General features: G+C 36.7%; 1 protein-coding gene across 3 annotated transcripts in view; it reads left to right on the top strand.

Moving 5' to 3' along the window:
* The window catches only part of megf10 (multiple EGF-like-domains 10), a 115,005-nt gene that overhangs the window by 56,641 nt on the left and 34,902 nt on the right, over positions 1–23,462 (top strand). For all 3 annotated transcript variants that reach the window (XM_057819765.1, XM_057819764.1, XM_057819763.1), the window contains exons 7-9: positions 7,556–7,802; positions 15,889–16,009; positions 21,670–21,806. In XM_057819765.1, coding sequence (XP_057675748.1) covers positions 7,556–7,802; positions 15,889–16,009; positions 21,670–21,806 — 505 coding nt within the window. The remainder of the gene's footprint in view (positions 1–7,555; positions 7,803–15,888; positions 16,010–21,669; positions 21,807–23,462) is intronic.

The raw sequence follows: 23,462 nt of genomic DNA, 5'->3' as shown, positions 1-23,462 counted from the left end.
AAAATTACGGTTCCCCAGAAATTTGCCAAAAACATTCCCATTCATTTCTAATGGGAAAATTTCCCATTCACTTCTAATGGGATTTCCGATGGAATTTACATTGAATTGATGCCACTGACAGCCATGCATGTCGAATTTTATTGATGCTAATGTTCTTGGATTCCATTGACGCCTATGTAACTCGATGCCATTGACGACTATGGACGTCCAAAATTTTTCCCATTCATTTTCAACGGGAAAAAAACAAATTCCCCAAATCAACAGGAAATGACCAGATATCAATAGGACGTGTCCTCCAAACTTCCCTGATTCCATTGACGCTTACGAAGGGTGCTCCCATTGATGGCCATGGACGTCCAAATTTCCCATTCATTTCTAATGGCATTTATTTTGTTTAATGCCATTGACGGGCATGTTTGTCTATTCTATTGATGCCAATGTACTTGGATTTTATTGGCACCTTTGTAAGTTGATGCCATTGACTGCAATGAACGTCAAAATATTTTCCCATTCATTTTCAATGGCAAAAAAAAAACATTGTCCCCAAATCAACAGGAAATGACCAGATATCAATAGGACATGTCCCCCAAACATCCCCGATTCCATTGACGCTTATGGAGGGTGCTGCCATTGACAGCCATGGACGTCCAAATTTCCCATTCATTTCTAATGGCAATTACTTTGTTTAATGCCATTGATGGGCGTTTTTCCATCCTATTGATAGCCCTGGGCCGTGCTAAGATCTGTATCTCCACACAGCAAAGACCCAGAGTAATCTCAAGAAATTGCAGTTTCTAGTTAAATATGAAAACCTATAAATGTTTGGGTGGTTTTAGTTCAAGCAGACACTGTTTTTTCATCTGTGTGATTTTGACAAAGATCAGATCACATTTGGTAGTTATTTTATGCAGAAATGTGAGAAATTCCAAAAGGTTTACTTTTTCATACCACTGTACTTTAGGAAAAGGTGAAAAAACATGTCTTATATATCTCATTCCAATGCTGAATCTAAATAAATACATCGAACGTGGTTTTTCACTTATCGCGGTTGGTTCTGGTTTCTATCAATTGCGAAAAACAAGGGATCACTACATTTACCTTTTCCAAAATCTTGTTTTTGATGCTAAATTCCTGCAGAGAATGAACTTAATGGCACGTGGTTCTGGGCAGATTGCGATAAAATAAAAGCTTAGATTAAATTTCTTAAAATAATATACCATTACAAATGATTTTGTTCTAGCTATCGCATTAAATTAAAGCTTTACAACAGCAATCAGTTTCAGCACCTAAGGCTACAATTTTATACGTCTCCCTAACTGTGAGCTATCTCCATTAAGTGTCTCATTAGACAAGTAGTCTTTGTCAAGCAAGCTTTAACTAAATGGTTGCATTCACTCTATCTGTTAAATTGGGCCTTCTAGCGCTCATGTCCCTAGGAAGTAAGGATTAAGTGGATGTGTCTTTGTCTTTGAGTTTAACATACAGTGGGGCAAATAAGTATTTAGTCAACCACCAATTGTGCAAGTTCTCCTACTTGAAAAGATTAGAGAGGCCTGTAGTTGTCAACATGGGTAAACCTCAACCACGAGAGACAGAATGTGGAAAAAAAAACAGAAAATCATATTGTTTGATTTTTAAAGAATTTATTTCCAAATTAGAGTGGAAAATAAGTATTTGGTCACCTACAAACAAGCTAGATTTCTGGCTCTCAAAGAAGTCTAACTTCTACTAACGAGGTCTTACGAGGCTCCACTCGTTTCCTGTATTAATGGCACCTGTTTTAACTCATTATCGGCATAAAAGACACCTGTCCACAACCTCAGTCAGTCACACTCCAAACTCCACTATGGCCATCAGAGACAAAATTGTAGACCTGCACCAGGCTGGGAAGACTGAATCTTCAATAGGTAAAACGCTTGGTGTAAAGAAATCAACTGTGGGAGCAATTATTTTAAAAATGGAAGACATACAAGACCACTGATAATCTCCCTTGATCTGGGGCTCCATGCAAGATCTCACCCCGTGGCGTCAAAATGATAACAAGAAAGATGAGCAAAAATCCCAGAATCACACGGGGGGACCTAGTGAATGACCTACAGAGAGCTGGGACCACAGTAACAAAGGCTACTATCAGCAACACAATGCGCTGCCAGGGACTCAAATCCTGCACTGCCAGACGTATCCCCCTGCTGAAGCCAGTACACGTCCAGGCCCATCTGCGGTTCGCTAGAGAGCATTTGGATGATCCAGAAGAGGACTGGGAGAATGTGTTATGGTCAGATGAAACCAAAATAGAACTTTTTGGTAGAAACACAGCTTCTCGTGTTTGGAGGAGAAAGAATACTGAATTGCATCCGAAGAACACCATACCCACTGTGAAGCATGGGGGTGGAAACATCATTCTTTGGGGCTGTTTTTCTGCAAAGGGACCAGGACAACTGATGTGTGTAAAGGAAAGAATGAATGGGGCCATGTATCGAGAGATTTTGAGTGAAAATCTCCTTCCATCAGCAAGGGCATTGAAGATGAGACGCGGCTGGGTCTTTCAGCATGACAAGGGTTAGGGTTTAGGGTTAGGTGTTAGGGTTAGTCTCCAGATCTCAACCCCATAGAAAATCTGTGGAAGGAGTTGAAAGTTTGTGTTGCCCAACATCAGCCCCAAAACATCACTGCTCTAGAGGAGTTTTGCATGGAGGAATGGACCAAAATACCAGCAGCAGTGTGTGAAAAGCTTGTGAAGAGTTACAAAAAACATATGGCCTCTTATTGCCAACAAAGGGTACATAACAAAGTATTGAGAAGAACTTTTGGTATTGACCAAATACTTATTTTCCACCATGATTTGCAAATAAATTCTCTAAAAATCAAACAATGTGATTTTATGGGTTTTTTTCCCCACATTCTGTCTCTCATGGTTGAGGTTTACCCATGTTGACAATTCCAGGCCTCTCTATTATTTTCAAGTGGGAGAACTCGCACAGTTGGTGGTTGACTAAATACTTATTTGCTCCACTGTAGATGAAATTGGCAAGGTTTGAACACAACATTTTCCCAATTTACAAAGAAAACATGGCATGCGTGTAGACTAGTGACGCTTAGGTTAAAGCATAAAATAGAAATCAACATATTGGGTGTGTCTTTAATGGACCGTGCAGAAACTATAAAAGGCGCCTATTAGTAGTGCGCAAATTAGTCATGGTAAACTTTGGTCATCACTCAGTACGTTTGAAGATAAGACTTTATTGATCCCGGAGCAGTAAATTCACTGGCTAAAACATAAAAAACAATAGGTTACAATGAAACAAAAAGAAAAACCCACAAAGTTTTCTCTCTTTTTCAATTCATTTTTTATTATATTTCTTCACAGGACAAAACAATGACGTCCAAACAAAATACAAATACCGAAACAAGCAAAGAACATCAGCAACAACCGGAAAAAATCTGTCATCTCCGGCCTTCCCCCTATTTTTATTTTTAATCGTTATCATATAACTGACTTGATCCGAGGAGACCTTGCCAATTAGGCTACATTAAGACTGCGGGCATATAAGATTCCAATCGGATTACTACTGAAATCGGATTTTTAGGGCTGACTCTTTTTTTTCAGAATCTGGGCTTGGTCAGACTGGGCCACATGATTGGCACACCTGACAGGCATCATCCAGCATAGTGACGTCCATAGGCGGGGTTTGACTTTTGGGGCAGGGGGGCACAACATATTGATGACCCCGAAACGTAGTGTCAGCAATAAAATGAACTTTTTGAAGAATATTTAGAATATTAAGTTGACAATTAGCGTTTTTTGGTTCCCATCATTCTTAAGGGGAATTCTAAATCAGGCTGCTTAGGCAATACTTTTCGCCAAGATCGTCATCCATTGAATATGGTACGCCCGCTTGTGTCGTGCCAATGTAGTTACCCCAGACCAGGGCCGGCCCAGGCCATTTGGGGGCCCTAAGCAAAATAATGCCAAGGGGCCCATATTTTTGGCCCACCATTTCGTCATACTGTACTGTGAAACCCACACATGCAATCCAAGCCATACGTCCATATTTTGTATATTAATCAGATTTTGTTGCACTGCATACTTCAAACTTCTCACCCCAAATGATTGCCAGTACTTAAAGTAGATAGCGCCAAACCTTTTTCTAAAAGAGGATAAGAAAAAAGTTAAGGAAGAACTTTTATTTTTTTAAGCTTGAAATTGAGTATCAAAACTCAGAAAAGTCAACTAAAGCAAAATGTAGTAAACAAAATAAATCTAAATTAAATAACTGCCAGATTGGGGGCCCCCTAGTGGTCAGGGGCCCTAAGCAGCTGCATAGTCTGCATATAGGCTGGGCCGGCCCTGCCCCAGACAAAAATTGTATCCCCTGGGCGGAGCAATATGGAAGTAGATTTTTGTCTTTGTTACCCAATCAAAAAAAAGTTGCTTCAATAAAAAAAGTTGCTTCAATCAAAATGTATATTTTCAACCCCCCCCAAAAATTGTGTTTGAATGCAAAAATAAAATTGAAATTCAAATAACTAAAAAAAAAAAAAACAAAAAAAAACAAGCATGTGAAAGCCAATTTTCTTTTGACTGTTTTTTTTTTTTTTTTTTTAATTGAAGTCAAGTTTTTTTTTTGATTGAAGCAACTTTTTGATTAAAGTAATGTTGATTTGTGTTCGGGCCACATTTTGGCAAGGACATTTTTGTCTTTATTATTCAATCAAAAAATAAGTTGCTTCAAAAAAACATATATTTTCAAAAAGAAAAATCACTTCAATCAAAAAAAAAAAAAAGAAAAATCTCAATTACAGAAAAAGTTTTGGAAGGCGAAAAGTTATTCCAGATCGAAAAATTTGCATTTGAACATTTCATTTTTCATTGAAAAAAGGTTTTTGTTTGATTGAAAAGCAATCCGTTTTGTGTTTGGGCCATATTGTGGGTAGGACATTTGTGTCTAAATCATTCAATCCCCAAAAAAAGTACCTTCAATCAAAAAAAAAAAAAAGTTTTCTATCAAAGAAAAAAAATTGTTTAAAAATGAAATTGCCCTACGCTAATATATATATATATTTGGGAAAATTATATGCAAAGCAAATGACCGTCTAAGGCATGGGTGTCCAAACCTGTCCGCAAGGTTTGGTCACTAGGTCCCCCACCCCGTGTGGTTCTGGGATTTTTGCTCACCGTTCTTGTTATCATTTTGACGCCACGTGGTGAGATCTTGCATGGGAGCCCACGATCGAGGGAGATTATCAGTGGTCTTGTATGTCTTCCATTTTCTAATAATTGCTCCCACAGTTGATTTCATTACACCAAGCGTTTTACCTATTGCAGATTCAGTCTTCCCAGCCTGGTGCAGGTCTACAATATTGTCTCTGGTGTCCTTCGACAGCTCTTTGGTCTTGGCCATAGTGGAGTTTGGAGTGTGACTGACTGAGATTGTGGACAGGTGTCTTTTATACCGATAATGAGTTAAAACAGGTGCCATTAATACAGGTAACGAGTGGAGCCTTGTTAGACCTCGTTAGACCTCTTGGACAGCCAGAAATCTTGCTTGTTTGTAGGTGACCAAATACCTATTTTCCACTCTAATTTGGAAATAAATTCTTAAAAAATCAAATAATATGATTTTCTGTTGTTTTTTTCCCCACATTCTGTCTCTCATGGTTGAGGTTTACCCATGTTGACATTTACAGGCCTCTCTAATCTTTTCAAGTAGGAGAACTTGCACAATTGGTGATTGACTAAATACTTATTTGCTCCACTGTAACACTGTCAACATCACGTAAGGAGGCATACTAAGTTGCTCAATGCAAAATAACCCAACACCACAGCAAAGGAGCTGATAATGCCTGCAGCAAAAATAAAAACTGTCTCTCTGTCCAATGACAATGTCGTTTTTGTTCTATTAATTTTTGTTTTTTCAGTCTAATAGTTTGACATATTGTCCTCTCGAGTTAATGTTGCTAATCAATTTGAATTAGGGCTGTCAAACGATTAAAATTTTTAACCGAGTTAATTACAGCTTAAAAATTAATTATCGTAATTAATCACAATTCAAACTATCCATAAATATGCCATATTTTTCTGTAAATTATTGTTGGAATGGAAAGATAAGACACAAGACGGATATATACATTCAACATACGGTACATAAGTACTGTATTTGTTTATTATAACAATAAATCAACAAGATGGCATTAACATTATTAACATTTTCTTAAAGCGATCCATGGATAGAAAGACTTGTAGTTCTTAAAAGATAACGTTAGTACAAGTTTTAGAAATTTTAAATTAGAACCCCTCTTAATGTTTTCGTTTTATTAAAATTTGTAAAATTTTCAATCAAAAAATAAACTAGTAGCCCGCCATTGTTGATGTCAATAACTACACAATGCTCATGGGTGCTTAAGCCCATAAAATCAGTCGCACCCAAGAGCCAGCATCGTTTTCGTTTTAATAAAATTTGTAAACATTTCAATCAAAAAATAAACTAGTAGCACGCCATTGTTGAGGTCAATAATTACACCATGCTCACTCATTGTGCTGAAAACCATAAAATCATTTGGACCCAAGCGCCAGTAGAGGGCGCCAAACACCAAAAAACAAGTAACAAGCGGACATTACACTGCTGCCATTTTAATCTGTTTGAGCGGGGCATATGCGTTAATTGCGTCAAATATTTTAACGTGATTAATTTGAAAAATTAATTACCGCCCGTTAACGCGATAATTTTTACAGCCCTAAAAAAATAATAACTATTGCCAATTTGGTGATAATACAATGTAATAAAATGTTTTTTCGGTGTCTGCTACGGTTCACCGTAGTTATGTTCCTTGCTTCCGGTTGTACCCTCACAAAGTTGGCGGTCCCTGTAGATGCTGCATATGTACTCGTCCTTCAATGTTCATTCAAAATTCTTGGATTTAAAAAAAAAAAAATTTTTTTTTTGAAAACCAAAATCTTTGAATTTTTACAGACGAAAACGTTTTGAGCATTAGTCGACGAAAACCAGACGAAGACCAATACATTTTGAAATGACTAAAATACAACTAAATCCAAAAAGTATAACAAGCGGAGATTAGACTGTACTGTCATTTTAATCTGTTCGAGCGGGGCATGTGCGTTAATTGCGTCAAATATTTTAACGTGATTAATTTAAAAAATTAATTACCTTCCCGTTAACGCGATAATTTTAACAGCCCTAATTTGAATTTGTGATTACTGATTTTTTTTTATTTTAATTTTTTTCAGTGTCAAACAGTCAAAAAATGTAACTTTAGTCTATTTTTTACAGTCTGGATGTGTTTTTTTTTTTTTTCTTCTTCTTTAATATTGAAATAAAATATTATGCAGAGGTGTACTTATTATAATAAGAATTTTATAGACAAATGATACTGTATAGTATATTTACAGTGGCGGTTGAGAGTTGGGGGGGGCGCAGAACGTTTACATCATCCTGGGGGGGCGTAACAAAAAATAATTGAGAAGCACTGCTTTAAGCAACGAATAACATAAAAAAGGACAGCTGGTACTAAACTTGTGTCTCCTCTATTTTTTTAGCCTGTGATAATGGCCACTGGGGTCCCCACTGCAGTAACAGATGTCAATGCCAAAACAAAGCTCTGTGTAACCCCATCACTGGAGCCTGCATCTGCACTCCGGGATTCAGAGGTTGGCGATGTGAGGATGTGTGTGAGGTGGGCACCTACGGCAATGGATGCCAGCAGAAATGTCAGTGCCAAAATGGGGCTTCTTGTCACCACATGACTGGAGAATGCAAGTGCTCACCGGGATACACTGGAGCTTTGTAAGTAGGAGTGTAAAATTTTGCTTTTCTGCCTCTAATCTCAAAAGTAAATGTTCCCTGTGATAATTATAACTGCTCATTAGGCAACAATGTTGGGCACGTTACTTTAAAAAAACTAATTATAGTTACTCATTACTTCTTCCAAAACGTGAGTTAGTAACTGAATTACTCTATAGTAAAAGTAACTAGTTACCAGGGAAAGTAATTATTTCCGTTACTTTGAAAAGAAGTTGTTGTATGTCAGAGAATTTGAAAATTTCTGAGCTGTATTCGAGTCAGTTGAATAGACATGAACAGACAAGTACAGTGGGGAAAATAAGTATTTAGTCAACCACTAATTGTGCAAGTTCTCCCACTTGAAAATATTAAAGAGGCCAGTAATTGTCAACATGGTTAAACCTCAACCATGAGAGACAGAATGTGGAAAAAAAAACAGAAAATCACATTGCTTGATTTTTAAATAATTTATTTCCAAATTAGAGTGGAAAATAAGTATTTGGTCACCTACAAACAAGCTAGATTTCTGGCTCTTCTTCTTCTTCAGCATGGGGTCACGTCTGGCAGTGCAGGATTTGAGTCCCTGGCGGCGCATTGTGTTACTGATAGTAGCCTTTGTTACCGTGGTCCCAGCTCTCTGTAGGTCATTCACTAGGTCCCCCCATGTGGTTCTGGGATGTTTGCTCCCCGTTCTTGTTGTTCTTGAGTTGAAAGTCCGTGTTGCCCAACGCCAGCCCCAAAACATCACTGCACTAGAGGAGATCTGCATGGAGGAATGGGCCAAAATAACAGCAACAGTGTGTGAAAAACTTGTGAAGAGTTACAGAAAACGTTTGGTCTCCGTTATTGCCAACAAAGGGTACATAACAAAGTATTGAGATGAACTTTTGGTATAGACCAAATACTTATTTTCCACCATGATTTGCAAATAAATCTTTAAAAATCAAACAATGTGATTTTCTGTTTTTTTCCCCACATTCTGTCTCTCATGGTTGAGGTTTACCCATGTTGACAATTACAGGCCTCTCTGATATTTTCAAGTGGGAGAACTTGCACAACTGGTGGTTGACTAAATACTTATTTGCCCCACTGTAGTTGTGTTATGTAACCTTGTAATATTTATTGCACCTCACCAGCAACAGATTTATCCTACACTTGAAGTGCAACAAAAATAAACAGTAAACAATATAATAAAATAACAATCAGCAGTAAACAACATAAAGTGAGTTTAATCAATTCAATCTAACTCTCTCAACCTGAGACAACTGATCAAGTAGACATAGCCTACTGTACTTCAAGTATTTTGACTTGAAATAGTGTTTATATCTCCACCTCGTAAAGGACAAATTGTCCTCTGAATGCTCTGCCATCATATCCCTCTGCATCTGTTTTGCATGTGTGTGTGTTTGCCGCACGCGCTTTTCCGGTTTGTGTGTGAAAACACCGGCTCTGATTGGCTTACCATGACACATGACTCTAACCCTCAGCCAATCACAATCACTTCCATCGCATCTATCCAGGTGGTGGATTCAGGTAGACTCGTCCCCCTACTCGTCCCGTCACCCTCAAAGCGTCTTCCGTCCTCAAGATGGAAGCAGCATTCTTGCTGGCTGACAGTGGGGGATGGGAACGAGGCTAGCATTCAGGTGTAGCAAAAACAGAAACGTTAGCACAGTTTTGGAAAGCATTGTCTAATTAAATGAGCAGGGACAAACAGCCTGGAATCATGAGAAGTACGTGCTGTAATATTCTGATACAGAATTATCCGAGGCACCCTAAAGTGCACACGGCACCAATATTGTTTTGCGCACATGATGTGGGAGTGAGTTAGAGACACGGCCTGCCGAGAGCCGTACGTTTGTGTTAATGTTGGAGTTATATGTGCTGTTAAAGAAACAGAGTGCCAGCACGTCCTGTGTGGTATATCTTTGCTAAGATTTTTTAGCAGATTTCTTTGCTAAGAAAAGCACAAAACAAAACACGTGCACTGTTCTCGAACCTGAACGCACCCCAAGTCTTGGATGACAAATAAACAGAGCAGAGGAGACTCGCTACGGCTGGTAGTTTCTTCAATTTATTCAGAGTAAGTAACGCCCGCTTTTGACCGTCAGTAACGACGGAAAAAATAATTAGTTAGATGACTCAGTTACTGAAAAAAATAACGCTGTTATGTAACGGCGTTATTTATAACGGCGTTATTCCCAACACAGTTGGGCAATATTCAACTTAATGGAGAGAAGCGTAAAACCCCCAATGGCTCAACTGGCAATGGAGTTGCCATTTCCAATTTGCACTATATACAGTATTTCAACTAAAGTGGTATGAAAAAGTATCTGACCCTTTTGGAATTTCTCACATTTCTGCATAAAATCACCATCAATAGTGATCTGATCTTTGTCAAAATCACACAGATGAAAAAAACTGTGTCTGCTTTAACTAAAACCACCCAAACATTTATAGGTTTTCATATTTTAATGAGGCGAGAATGCAAACAATGACAGAAAGGGGAGAAATAAGTAAGTGAACCATCACATTTAATATTTTGTGGCCTCCCCTTTGGCAGCAATAACTTCAACCAGATGCTTCCTGTAGCTGCAGATCAATCTGGCACATGAATGAGGACTAATATTGGGCCATTCTTCTCTATAAAACTGCTGTAGTTCACTCAGATTCCTGGGATGTCTGGCATGAATCGCTGTCTTTAGGTCATGCCACAGCATCTCAAAGGGGTTCAAGTCTGGACTTGACTCCAGAACTTACCTTTTGTTCTTCTGAAACCATTCTGAAGTTGATTTACTTCTGTGTTTTGGATCATTGTTTTGTTGCACCATCCTTTTTTTAACTTCAAATGTCTGACAGATGGCCTCAGGTTTTCCTGCAAAAAATCCTGATCAACTTTTGAATTCATTCTTCCATTAATGATTGTAAGTTGTCCAGTCCCTGAGGCAGCAAAACAGCCCAAATCATGATGCTGCTTCCACCATGTGTCACGGTGGGGTGAGGTGTTGATGTTGGTGAGCTGTTGCATTTTTCCTCCACACATGATGTTGTGTGTTACAACCAAACAATTCAACTCTGGTTTCATTAGTCCACAAAATATTTTGCCAGAACTTCTGTAGAGTGTCCAAGTGCCTTTTTGCAAACATTAAATGAGCAGCAATCTTTTTTTTTTAGACAGCAGTGGCTTCCTCCGTGGAGTCCTTCCATACAGTTGATGTGTGCATATGGATATTTGACTGTGCCAGTGATTTCTGTAAGTCTTTAGCAGACACTCAAGGGTTCCTTTTTACCTCTCTGAGTATTCTGCGCTGGCGTCATCTTTGGTTAACGGGCACTCCTTGGGAGAGGAGAAACTCTCTCCATTTGTAGACAACTTCTCTGACTGTCGATTGATGATCATCCAGACTTTTAGAGATGGTTTTGTAGCCTTTCCCAGCTTTATACAAATCAACAATCCTTGATCGCAGGTTTTCCGACAGCTCTTTTGACCGAGCCATGATGCACATCAGACAATGCTTCTCATCAAGACAATTCTTACCAGGTGTGTGTTTTATAGCAGGCAGGGCAGCTTTAAACCAATTATCAGTTATTCAGCACACACCTGACTTAAATTGTTTGGTAAAAATTGGTTTCAATTGCTCTTTAAGTCTCCTTAGGCAGTGGGTTTACTTACTTACTGTCCGCAGATTGATGCCAGACTGATCTGCAGCTACAGGATGCGTTTGGTTGACGTTATTGCTGCCAAAGTGGCGGCCACAAAATATTAAATGTGATAGTTCACTCACTTATTTTTCCTCCTTCTGTAATTGTTTGCATTCTATCCTCATTAAAATATGAAAATCTATAAATGTTTGTGGTAGGGTTGTTCCGATCATGTTTTTTTGCTCCCGATCCGATCCCGATCGTTTTAGTTTGAGTATCTGCCGATCCCAATATTTCCCGATCCGATTGCTTTTTTTTGCTCCCGATTTAATTCCAATCATTCCCGATAATTTTTCCCGATCATATACATTTTGGCAATGCATTAAGAAAAAATGAATAAAACTCAGACGAATATATACATTCAACATACAGTACATAAGTACTGTATTTGTTTATCATGACAATAAATCCTCAAGACGGCATTTACATTATTAACATTCTTTCTGTGAGAGGGATCCATAGATAGAAAGACTTGTGACATTGTATATTGTGACTAAATATAGCCATCTAGTGTATTTGTTGAGCTTTCTGTAAATGATACTGCAGCCACGTCCAAATGCATGATGAGAAGTGGAAACATGACTGTGCGTAGTGCTACCAATTGATATATCTTCTCTGCGTTGGCAAATAAAATAAGGTGTGGAGAAAAAGATAATTTGCCACCTTGCTTCCCCACATTGCTTCCCATGATATTTCTAATCGTAGGGCGAGGGATTGTAAGGCTTTAGCCAATTAAAAACAGGCTCCAAAGGCTGCCAAAATTCACTCTACTCATTTTACACTGCCTTTTATCTCTCTATATAGGTAATACGGCGCCATTACAGATTGAGCGCGACAATGCGTGGGTAGGTCGTGCAGCGCATGCATTAATTGCGTTAAATATTTTAACGTGATACATTTTTAAAAAAATAATTAATTACCACCGTTATCGGGATAAATTTGATAACCCTACCTTAAGCCTAAACTAAAGACTCTGGATGAGTGTAACATATTATGGTTGTAACGTTAAATACAATTAGAAAACGATTTAATTAAAAAATATATATATATTTTAAAAAGTCATGGCCGATATTTTTTTGCCAATTCCGATACTTTGAAAATGACGTGATCAGACCCGATCGATCGCTGATCGATCGAGACATCTCTAGTTTGTGGGTTTTAGTTAAAGCAGACACTTTTTTCATCTGTGTGATTTTGACAAAGACCAGATCACATTTGACAATGAGTTTATGCAGATAATGTGAGAAATTCCAAAAGGTTCAGATATTTTTTCATACTAATGTACAAACAATAGCAAGTTATCAAAGTGTGTTAGACTGGAAGCTGCTACACCAAAAACCTTCACTCTCTTGTAAAGCTACAAAAAGCTTAAACTAAAAACTTTTGATGTTTCTGAATGTTTAGTTCACTAATATAGAAAATTTTCACCAAAATAGGATTGTTTGAAATTAGGCAATCGTGTAGCAGTCACAGATTTCCACTACGTCATGCAGCGTTACCATTTATAATGTAATTAGAGCGAGACAGCTGCGGTTTTCAAAGCCAGGATCTGCAGCTGTATTTTACTAACTCAATGCCCCACAGCATAATTGAAAAATGTACTGTCTATTGATGATCGTGCCCTTATCTGAAGGCATTTGGAAACAGCAATATAATATTCTGAGAGGCTCTTCATCCTTTGGGCTATTGTCAGTCCTTTAGAACAAACCGCTATCACCAGAGAGATGCTAGAGAAATCTTAGCGTGACAAGTTGATTCTCAAAACAGCATCTTCACAAAATGCCTTGTTCGTTTGATTTCGTTATACAGAACAAATCAATCTGCGGAGGCATTTTATTGAAAGATAGCATGGCGCGGTCATCGGCGGAGTTTGACTCTTAGGGCAGGGAGGCACAACATGTTGATGACCCCGAAACGCAGTGTCAGCAATAAAAATAACTTTCAAGAATTTTTATCACAATAAGTTGACAATGAGAGTTTTTTGTTTCCCATCATTCTTGAGGGGATTTCTAAATCAGGCTGCTGGCAGGACAGCAAGATCATCATCCATTGAATATGGTACGCCCGCTGGTGTCGTGCCAATGTAGTTACGTACCTCAGTCAAAAATTGTATCCCCTGGCAGGGCGATATGGAGGTAGATTTGTGTCTTCATTATCGATCAAAACAAAAGTTGCTTCAATCAAAATTTATTAGGGCTGTCAAAATTATCGCGTTAACGGGCGGTAATTAATTTTTTAAAATTAATCACGTTAAAATATTGGACGCATTTAACGCACATGCCCTGCTCAAACAGATTAAAATGACAGCAGAGTGTAATGTCCACTTGTTACTTGTGTTTTTTGGTGTTTTGTCGCCCTCTGCTGGCGCTTGGGTGCGACTGATTTTATGGGTTTCAGCACCGTGAGCATTGTGTAATTATTGACTTCAACAATGGCGAGCTACTAGTTTATTCTTTGATTGAAAATTTTATCAATTTTATTAAAACGAAAACATTGAGGGGTCTTAATATAAAATTTCTATAATTTGTATTAACATTTATCTTTTAAGAACTACAAGTCTTTCTATCTATAGATCGCTTTAACAGAATGTTAATAATGTTAATGCCATCATGTTGATTTATTGTTATAATAAAGAAATACAGTACTTATGTACCGTATGTTGAATGTATATATCAGTCTTGTGTCTTATCTTTCAATTCCAACAATAATTTACAGAAAAATATGGCATATTTCATAGATGGTTTGAATTGCGATTAATTGCAATTCATTCATTTTTAAGCTGTAATTAACTAGATTAAAATTTTTAATCATTTGACAGCCATAAAATATATATTTTCAATTTAAAAAAAGTCACTTCAATCAAAAAAAAAAGGTGTTCGAATGCAAAAATAAAATTGAAACTGAAAAAAATGCATTTGAAGCTATTTTTATTAGGTGTTTTTTTTTTTTTTTTTTTTTTTTTTTTTTTTTTTTGTGATTGAAGCAACTTTTTTGATTGAAGTAATGTTGTTTTGTGTTTGGGCCACTTTTTGGCTAGGACATTTGTGTCTTTACTATTCAATTAAAATGTAAGTTTCTTCATACAAAAAAAAAATTTTTTTTCAAAAGAAAGTTAACGTCAATCAAAAAAGAATTTCAATCATAAAAAAAACCTTTTTGAATGCGAAAAAATATGTGAGCCTTAAAAATTTGCATTTGAACACTTAATTTTTCATTTAAAAACGTTTTCTTTGATTTTAGCAATCCTTTTTGTGTTTGGGCCATATTATGGGTAGGACATTTGTGTCAAAATCATTCAATCCCCCAAAAACTTGCTTGAATCAAAAAATATATATATGATCAATCAAAGAAAAATATAATTTGAAAAATAAAATTGCCCTCCCCTATTGTTTTTTATTTTTTATTTTGAAAATAATATGCAAAGCAAATGACCGTTTAAGGTGCTAGTCACATGATCTGTTCGAAAAATGATTTTGACCCACTATAAAAATCTTTTTTCGTTCATTTCATTCATTGTTGTTGTTTGTTTTCTTGCTTTACAACTTTTAGATATATAGGAAAGTCAATTACATGCAATGACACTTTTCAGCCACCAAGGGAAGCCTGGCCCCCCTTAAATTCCGGTTATGGGCCCGGTATGATGTTTGCCTGTCTGTCTGATTGTCAAAGAATCTGAGTTTGAATCGACTCAGTTCATTGTACCCTAAAGTATGCTTCAGCCTCGATAACCTTATTATTACATTTTTTATTATAGCCTCGGCTGGTACATTTTATAATAACTATCCGTTTTACTAGTTAATAGATCATTAGTAAACTGTTGATAAATGATTTACTGTTAATTTGTGAAGTATTTGTTAACAGTTTGTTAAGCATTTACCGGGTGTTCTTAACCTGAAAGACAGTTTGTGTAGAAACGTTTCAAGTTCTTGTGTGTAACGTTTGGCATTTCTATCTTTTCAGGTTAAGAAATGCCGTTCACTTCAAAAGAAAAGGCATTTTGATAAGGCATTTTGCAGGCAGCGCTCATGTTGCACATTCATGAAAATCTGCCATAGAACCAACAAATATTTGTATTTTTCTTTGTATATTTAACCAATAAAACTTGACCTTCAACATAAAGTGTATATAGTTTTATTAAGATCCATCAACTAGTATGGGCATTTAGAATGGGGTCAACCATATTGGTACACCCTGTAAATGCTTAACAAACTGTTAACAAATACTTCACAAATCAACAATAAATCATTTATCAACAATTTACTTATGATCTATTAACTAGTCAAACAGATCGTTATTATAAAGTGTTACCATAGCATCTAATCATTTCAGTGGAGATATTGTCTATTCATTATTTTTCAAACGTTCAAATTGTTCTCTTTGTCCTCAGTTGTGAGGATGCGTGCCCTCCAGGTAAACATGGACCGCAGTGTGAAGAGAGGTGTCCCTGCCAGAATGGCGGCATATGTCACCATGTGTCTGGAGAGTGCTCTTGTCCAGCAGGATGGATGGTATACACACATTTATACAAACAATACATGTGTACTTTTATACTTAGTATACTTAGTATATTTGTAGGCAGTGCAAGTGAGTTTCAGCCCAAATTGTGGTGTAATAGGATTTTCATATCAGCGCAAAACTCACCGCAGATATTTTAGAAGAGAACTTGCAAAACCGAAGTGGAATTTAGAACAATGCTGCACGTAATGTTGCACGACGCCCGTCGCCAAATGCTGTTTTATATTCACACTGACCTTATTGCATCATCAAAAGTTGAAGTCGACGTACCCCGAACAACTTCCGGTTCACGTAACATAAAAATGAGTAATGACTTTAATCTTGTAATTTTAGGACTTTCTCCTAATATTACTTCAATCTCCTAATATTATGCCAAAAGTAATTTTATGTTGATAAAGACCTGATGTCGCCCAAAGTCAAAGCCCGTGAAACCAATAATTTGTGCTTCACGTATGGTAAAAATAACCTTTAATCTCGTAATATTAGGATTTTAATCCTGTAAAATTATAATGCACTGTATGACTTAATTCTCTAGTCTAAATGCTTTAAAACTAGGGCTGTCAAAATTATCGCGTTAACAGGCGGTAATTAATTTTTTTAATTAATCACGTTAAAATATTTGACGCAATTAACGCACATGTCCTGCTCAGACAGATTTAAATGACAGTAGAGTGAAATACCCACTTGTTAATTGTTTTATGGAGTTTTGCCGCCCTCTGCTGGCGCTTGGGTGCGACTGATTTTATAGGCTTCAGCACCCATGAGCCTTGTGTAAGTAATTATTGACATCAACAGTGGCGGGCTACTAGTTTATTTTTTGATTGAAAATTTTACAAATGTTATTAAAACGAAAGCATTAAGAGGGGTTTTAATATAAAATTTCTATAACTTGTGCTAACATTTATCTTTTAAGAACTACAAGTCTTTCTATCCATGGATCACTTTAACAGAATGTTAATAATGTTAATGCCATCTTGTTGATTTATTGTTATAATAAACAAATACAGCCCTTATGTACCATATGTTGAATGTATGTATCCATTTTGTGTCTTATCTTTCCATTCCAACAATTTATTTTACAGAATATATATATAATTTACAGAAAAATATGGCATATTTTATACATGGTTTGAATTGATTAATTGCGATTAATTACGATTTATTTTTAAGCTGCAATTAACTCGATTAAAAATTTTAATCATTTGACAGCCCTATTTAAAACGTAATTTTTTTTTTTTACAATGCTCTTAACAATACGTTCAAACACATATTCCCACAATAAACGGTTGAATATAGTGTACCTGTAAACTCTATTACGAATGCATTAAAAAACATATTAGCTCAAAGAAAAACTTACATAAGTTTGGTCTTAACAGGGAGCAGCTGAAGTAAGCCATGTTAACTCTTTAACACCTGAGCCTAGTTGCGTTTATATTTAAAAGAAAAAAATGCTCACAATGGCCTGGTTGGGACCCTTTTTTCAGGACACCATAACTTTCATGTCCAAACTGTTGTTTTGATCACAAAAAAATTATAATCAACATTTTGGACCCAAAAAGACGGAAAAAAATAAAAATAATAATAAATCTTTTTTTTTTTTAATTAATTATTTATTACAACGAAAACATTAAGAGGGGTTTTAATACAAAATTTGTATAAGTTGTCCTAACATTTATCTTTTAAGGACTACAAGTCTTTCTATCCATGGATCACTTTAACAAAATGTTAATAATGTTAATGCCATCTTGTTGATTTATTGTTACAATAAAGAAATACAGTACTTATGTACCGTATGTATATATCCATCTTGTGTCTTATCTTTCCATTCCAACAATAATTTACAGAAAAATATGGCAAGTTTTATAGCTGGTTTGAATTGCGATTAATTGCGATAAATTAACTTTTAAGCTGCAATTAACTCGATTAACAATTTTAATCTTTTGACAGCCCTAGCATAAACGTGTCGCCGCCGTCACGTCCTGTGTTGGGGGTTAAACAAATTATGTCATATTTACTGTTGCCACTAGAGGGTAGTGTATCCGCCCAAATTAATAAAAGTAAATGCAAACGCTTTCAAAACAAACCATTACAACGCCACTGTAATTAAACGAATCCTCGAAGCAGCAAAACTTTGATTTGAAGATTTTTTTCTAATGGAATTACTCGAGTCAATTGATTAATCGTTGCAGCACTAATATCCCATTTTCGATATATTGTCACTAGGGCTGTCCCAAACGACTAATTTCCTCCCGATTAGTCAGCCGACTATTTTACCGATTAGTCGACTAATCTAATAATTTTTTTAAAAATGATTTTTTTTTTTTTTTACTACTTTAATAATTAGATTTATGTTCAAGCTTAATAATTCATGAAAAACATTTTGGAACACCTAAATTCTTTATTAACGTATAAATAAATTACAAATACCAATAATAAATCACAAACAATGAGGTCAAATGCTGCTGGCATTAACTAGTGCAAAAAAATGTAAACGGAAACACTGTGACTTCACCTCTTGAACAGGATTCAAAACAATTCTTACTCTTTTTGTGGTATGTCATTGTCTATATTGTTCTAAATGTTCAAATGAATTGCAATGTCCCAGACAACCATTTTCAGAATGATTTGTGTGAGTTCCGATGCTTTTTCTGGTGTGCATTTCGCATTTTGGGGGGATGGGAAAAACTGTTAAACTTTTGTTTGTTTTAACCTGAAAATAGACCAAGTAGAGGGCACACTGAAATATTACCACAATTATTTTGAATGAAAGGCACACATACCCACAGTAACAAAAATTCATTATATACTATTAATTTTATAGTATACTACTATTTGTAATACTTTATAATATTAAGTAACTAACATTAGTGCAGTAATGGATTACAGTAAGCAGGCCAGTGCTGTTTCCATATATATTTTTATTATGTATATACAGGATATATGTATATATTTTCCCCAAGTGGGAGCTTCCATGATCCTAATAAATTTAATAATAATTTGAAAAAAAATATTACGGCATATATTATACAGTATATGTATTAATTATTTTATTAAATAAAGATGCACGTTGATACGACGCACATAAAGGAGACTTCAATTTAAAAAAATCGTTAGAAAGTTGTATGGACTTACAATCCGCTAGCTTGTTGTTTCTTGTTGTCTACGAAAATAACACTTGGATGACGACGCTTCAAGTGTTCGTTAATAGCCGACGTGCTACCGTGGTATGCGAAATCAGCTTACCAAAGAGTACACAAAGTGGCACCTTCCATATTTTCCTTGAAATAATTCCAGTCTCTGGCTATTCTGGTCTGCTTTTTTGGCTTTATGCCGCTTTCACGTGTTACCAATTCTGCCCTTTTTGATAATTGGCAGTGTTTTCAACTCCTCGCCATAGGGAGGAGTGAACCAGCGATTCACTTGGCTCGTTGTGATCGGTTCGTCCGGGTTCGTCAGATTTCCACCTCAGGAAGGCGGCGGCGTGCATAAAAACACCGAGAGGCGTCAGATGGCTCTTTATGGATACTTTTATTGACCAAAACAAAAACGTGGGGGACGCAGCCACTCAACTCGGCGCTACCCGCGCACTTTTCCAACTCACCGATCTCGCTCCCTCTCTATCGCTCGCCCACTTTCTTCCTCTTTGCTCGATCTGACAACACCGGTCACATTGAAATAACAGCGGCCCCCTAGGGGGTGCCAGTAACAACCGCTTGTATCGCGAGCGCCCGCCATTCTAAACTTTATCCGCATGTAAGTTTTTTTTTAACCCGTCATTACCCGTCGACGCATTTACGTCATCGATGATGTCGACCATGTCGACTAGTCGGGACAGCTCTAATTGTCACACGCCTATTACATACAGTTGTGGTCAAAAGTTTACATACACTTGTGAAGAACATAATGTCATGGCTCTCTTGAGTTTCCAGTTATTTCTACAACTCAGATTTTTCTCTGATAGAGTGATTGGAACAGATACTTCTTTGTCACAAAAAACATTCATGAAGTTTGGTTCTTTTATGACTTTATTATGGGTGAACAGAAAAAAGTGATCAAATCTGTTGGGTCAAAAATATACATACAGCAGCGCTAATATTTGGTAACATGTCTCATGGCCATTTTCACTTCAATTAGGCGCTTTTGGTAGCCATCCACAAGCTTCTGGTTGAATCTTTGACCCCTCCTCTTGACAGAATTGGTGCAATTCAATTAAATTTGATGGCTTTCTGATATAAACTTGTACCTTCAGTATTGTCCACAAGTTCTCAATGGGGTTTAAGTCAGGACTTTGGGAAGGCCATTCGAAAACCTTAATTCTAGCCTGATTTAGCCATTCCATTACCACTTTTGATGTGTGTTTGGGGTCATTGTCCTGTTGGAACACCCAACTGCGCCCAAGACCCAATCTTCGGGCTGATGACGTTAGGTTATCTTGAAGAATTTGAAGGTAATCCTCCTTCTTCATTATTCTATTTACTCTCTGTAAAGCACCAGTTCCATTGAAAGCAAAACAGCCCCACAGCATAATACTGTCACCACCGTGCTTGACGGTAGGCATGGTGTACTTGGGGTTAAAGGCCTCACCTTTTCTCCTCCAAACATATTGCTGGGCATTGTGGCCAAACAGCTCGATTTTTGTTTCGTCTGACCACAGAACTTTCCTCCAGAAGGTCTTATCTTTGTCCATGTGATCAGCAGCAAACTTCAGTCGAGCCTTAAGGTGCCGTTTTTGGAGCAAGGGCTTCCTTCTTGCACGGCAGCCTCTCAGTCCACGGAGATGCAAAACACGCTTGACTGTGGACACTGACACCTGTGTTCCAGCAGCTTCTAATTCTTGGCAGATCTGCTTTTCGGTGATTCTCGGTTGAATCTTCACCTTCCTGACCAATTTTCTCTCAGCAGCAGGTGATAGCTTGCGTTTTCTTCCTGATCGTGGCAGTGACAAAACAGTGCCATGCACTTTATACTTACAAAAAATTGTTTGCACTGTTGCTCTTGGGACCTGCAGCTGCTTTGAAATGGCTCCAAGTGACTTTCCTGACTTGTTCAAGTCAATGATTCGCTTTTTCAGATCCATGTATGTATATTTTTGACCCAGCAGATTTGATCACTTTTTCTGTTAACCCATAATAAAGTCATGACATTATGTTCTTCACAAGTGTATGTAAACTTTTGACCACAATTGTACAGTACATGTTGCCTTTACAATTTAAATGAATTGCAAGAGAAAGTGAAAGTGAATACGAAAGTAGGAAAAGCAAGAATTTGAAGAAGAAAATGAAAGGGGGAAGCTATTCTTCCTTAATGAGCTCTGGCCAAGCGTCATTGGGGTTGTTATGTCTATTTCTGTAGTTTGGAAAGAGACAGGCGTTCTGTTTTCTCCTGCTTCCAATTTTTATGCAAGTTTTGGCGCACCACATCCTGTCCACAGTTTGACACTGAGAACACAAGCACATAATGTTGACATACATTTTCGTCTGACTCGCAGAAAAAAATATTTAAATATTAGTGTTTTGCGAAATGTGAGGGAAAAACTCCATGCAATTATATTGTTGGCTCTTATTTTCAGGACAGATTGAGCATGTTCGCAAGTCCTCTATGTTAAACCAAGATGTTGATATATTTTGTTTAAATTTATTGTTGTATGTTGAAGGGTACAGTATGTGGACAGCCGTGCCCAGAGGGAAGATTTGGCCCAAACTGTTCCCAAGAATGCCAATGTCACAACAATGCCTTATGTAGTTCATCCACTGGACAGTGTCTCTGCAGCCCTGGATACACGGGCGAACGGTAAGGTTGAGGAAAAAAGATACTGTTTTTTTTAAGGTGCTAAGGTCATCATTGACGAAAACAACACCGCATGCTAGCAAATTGCAAAAATCAGAAGCTCATTCTGGGTGCGACATCATCTTCTGAATGCAGATTTTTTAGTGGGCGGGGCCAAGGCAGCTGAGAAAAGTAGATGAATTAGGATCTAATTTCATTGTTCAGCGTTTCCTGTCACTTTTTGGGATGGATTTGTGTCCAAAATGTTGTCTTTTATCTAGGGCTGTCAAACGATGAAAATTTTTAATCGAGTTAATTACAGCTTAAAAATTAATTAATCGTAATGAATCGCAATTCAAACCATCTATAAAATATGCCATATTTTTCTGTAAATTATTGTTGGAATGAAAAGATAAGACACAAGACGGATATATACATTCAACATACGGTACATAAGTACTGTATTTGTTTATTGTAACAATAAATCAACAAGATGGCATTAACATTATCAACATTCTCTTAAAGTGATCCATGGATAGAAAAACTTGTAGTTCTTAAAAGATATATGTTAGTACAAGTTATAGAAATTTTATATTAAAACTAGGGCTGTCAAACGATTAAAAATTTTAATCGAGTTAATTACAGCTTAATTAATTTTAATTAATTGCAATTAATTGCAATTCAAACCATCTATAAAATATGCCGTATTTTTCTGTAAACTATTGTTGGAATGGAAAGATAAGACACAAGATGGATATATACATTTAACATACGGTACATAAGGACTGTATTTGTTTATTATAACAATAAATCTACAAGATGGCATTAACATTATTAACATTCTGTTAAAGCGATCCATGGATAGAAAGACTTGTAGTTCTCAAAAGATAAATGTTAGCACAAGTTTAGAAATTTCATATTAAAACCCCTCTTAATGTTTTCGTTTTAATGAAATTTGTAAAATTTTCAATCAAAAAATAAACTAGTAGTCCGCCATTGTTGATGTCAATAATTACTTACACAGTGCTCATTGGTGCTGAAGCCTATAAAATCAGTCGCACCCAAGCGCCAGCAGAGGGCGGCAAAACTCCATAAAACACAATTAACAAGTGAGCGTTTCACTGTACCGTCATTTGAATGTGTCTGAGCTGGGCATCTGCGTTAATTGCGTCAAATATTTTAACGTGATTAATTCAAAAAATCAATTAACGCCCGTTAACGCGATCATTTTGACAGCCCTAATTAAAACCCCTCTTAATGTTTTCGTTTTATTAAAATTTGTAAAAATTTAAATCAAAAAATAAACTAGTAGCTCGCCATTGTTGATGTCATTACACCATGCTCACTCCCCAAACCCATAAAATCATTTGGACCCAAGCGCCAGCAGAGGGCGCCAAATAACAAAAAACGAGTAACAAGTAACATGCGGACATTACACTGCTGTCATTTTAATCTGAGCGGGGCATGTGCGTTAATTGTGTCAAATATTTTAACGTGATCAATTTAAAAATTTAATGACCACCCGTTAACGCGATAATTTTGACAGCCTTACTTTTATCACCTTTAAGTCACTTGTTGCGATATTTCATAACACCTTTAATATCAAATGCTTTGGCTTTAGATATGAATTTTTACAAATGATTCTGCTTGATCCACCTTTGGACACTAAGTATAGTAAGT

Source organism: Corythoichthys intestinalis, chromosome 17, assembly GCF_030265065.1.
Source record: "Corythoichthys intestinalis isolate RoL2023-P3 chromosome 17, ASM3026506v1, whole genome shotgun sequence".
Classification (NCBI taxonomy): Eukaryota; Metazoa; Chordata; class Actinopteri; order Syngnathiformes; family Syngnathidae; genus Corythoichthys; species Corythoichthys intestinalis.
Note: the sequence above shows the minus strand (reverse complement) of the source record. Positions and strands in the feature narration are given on the sequence as shown.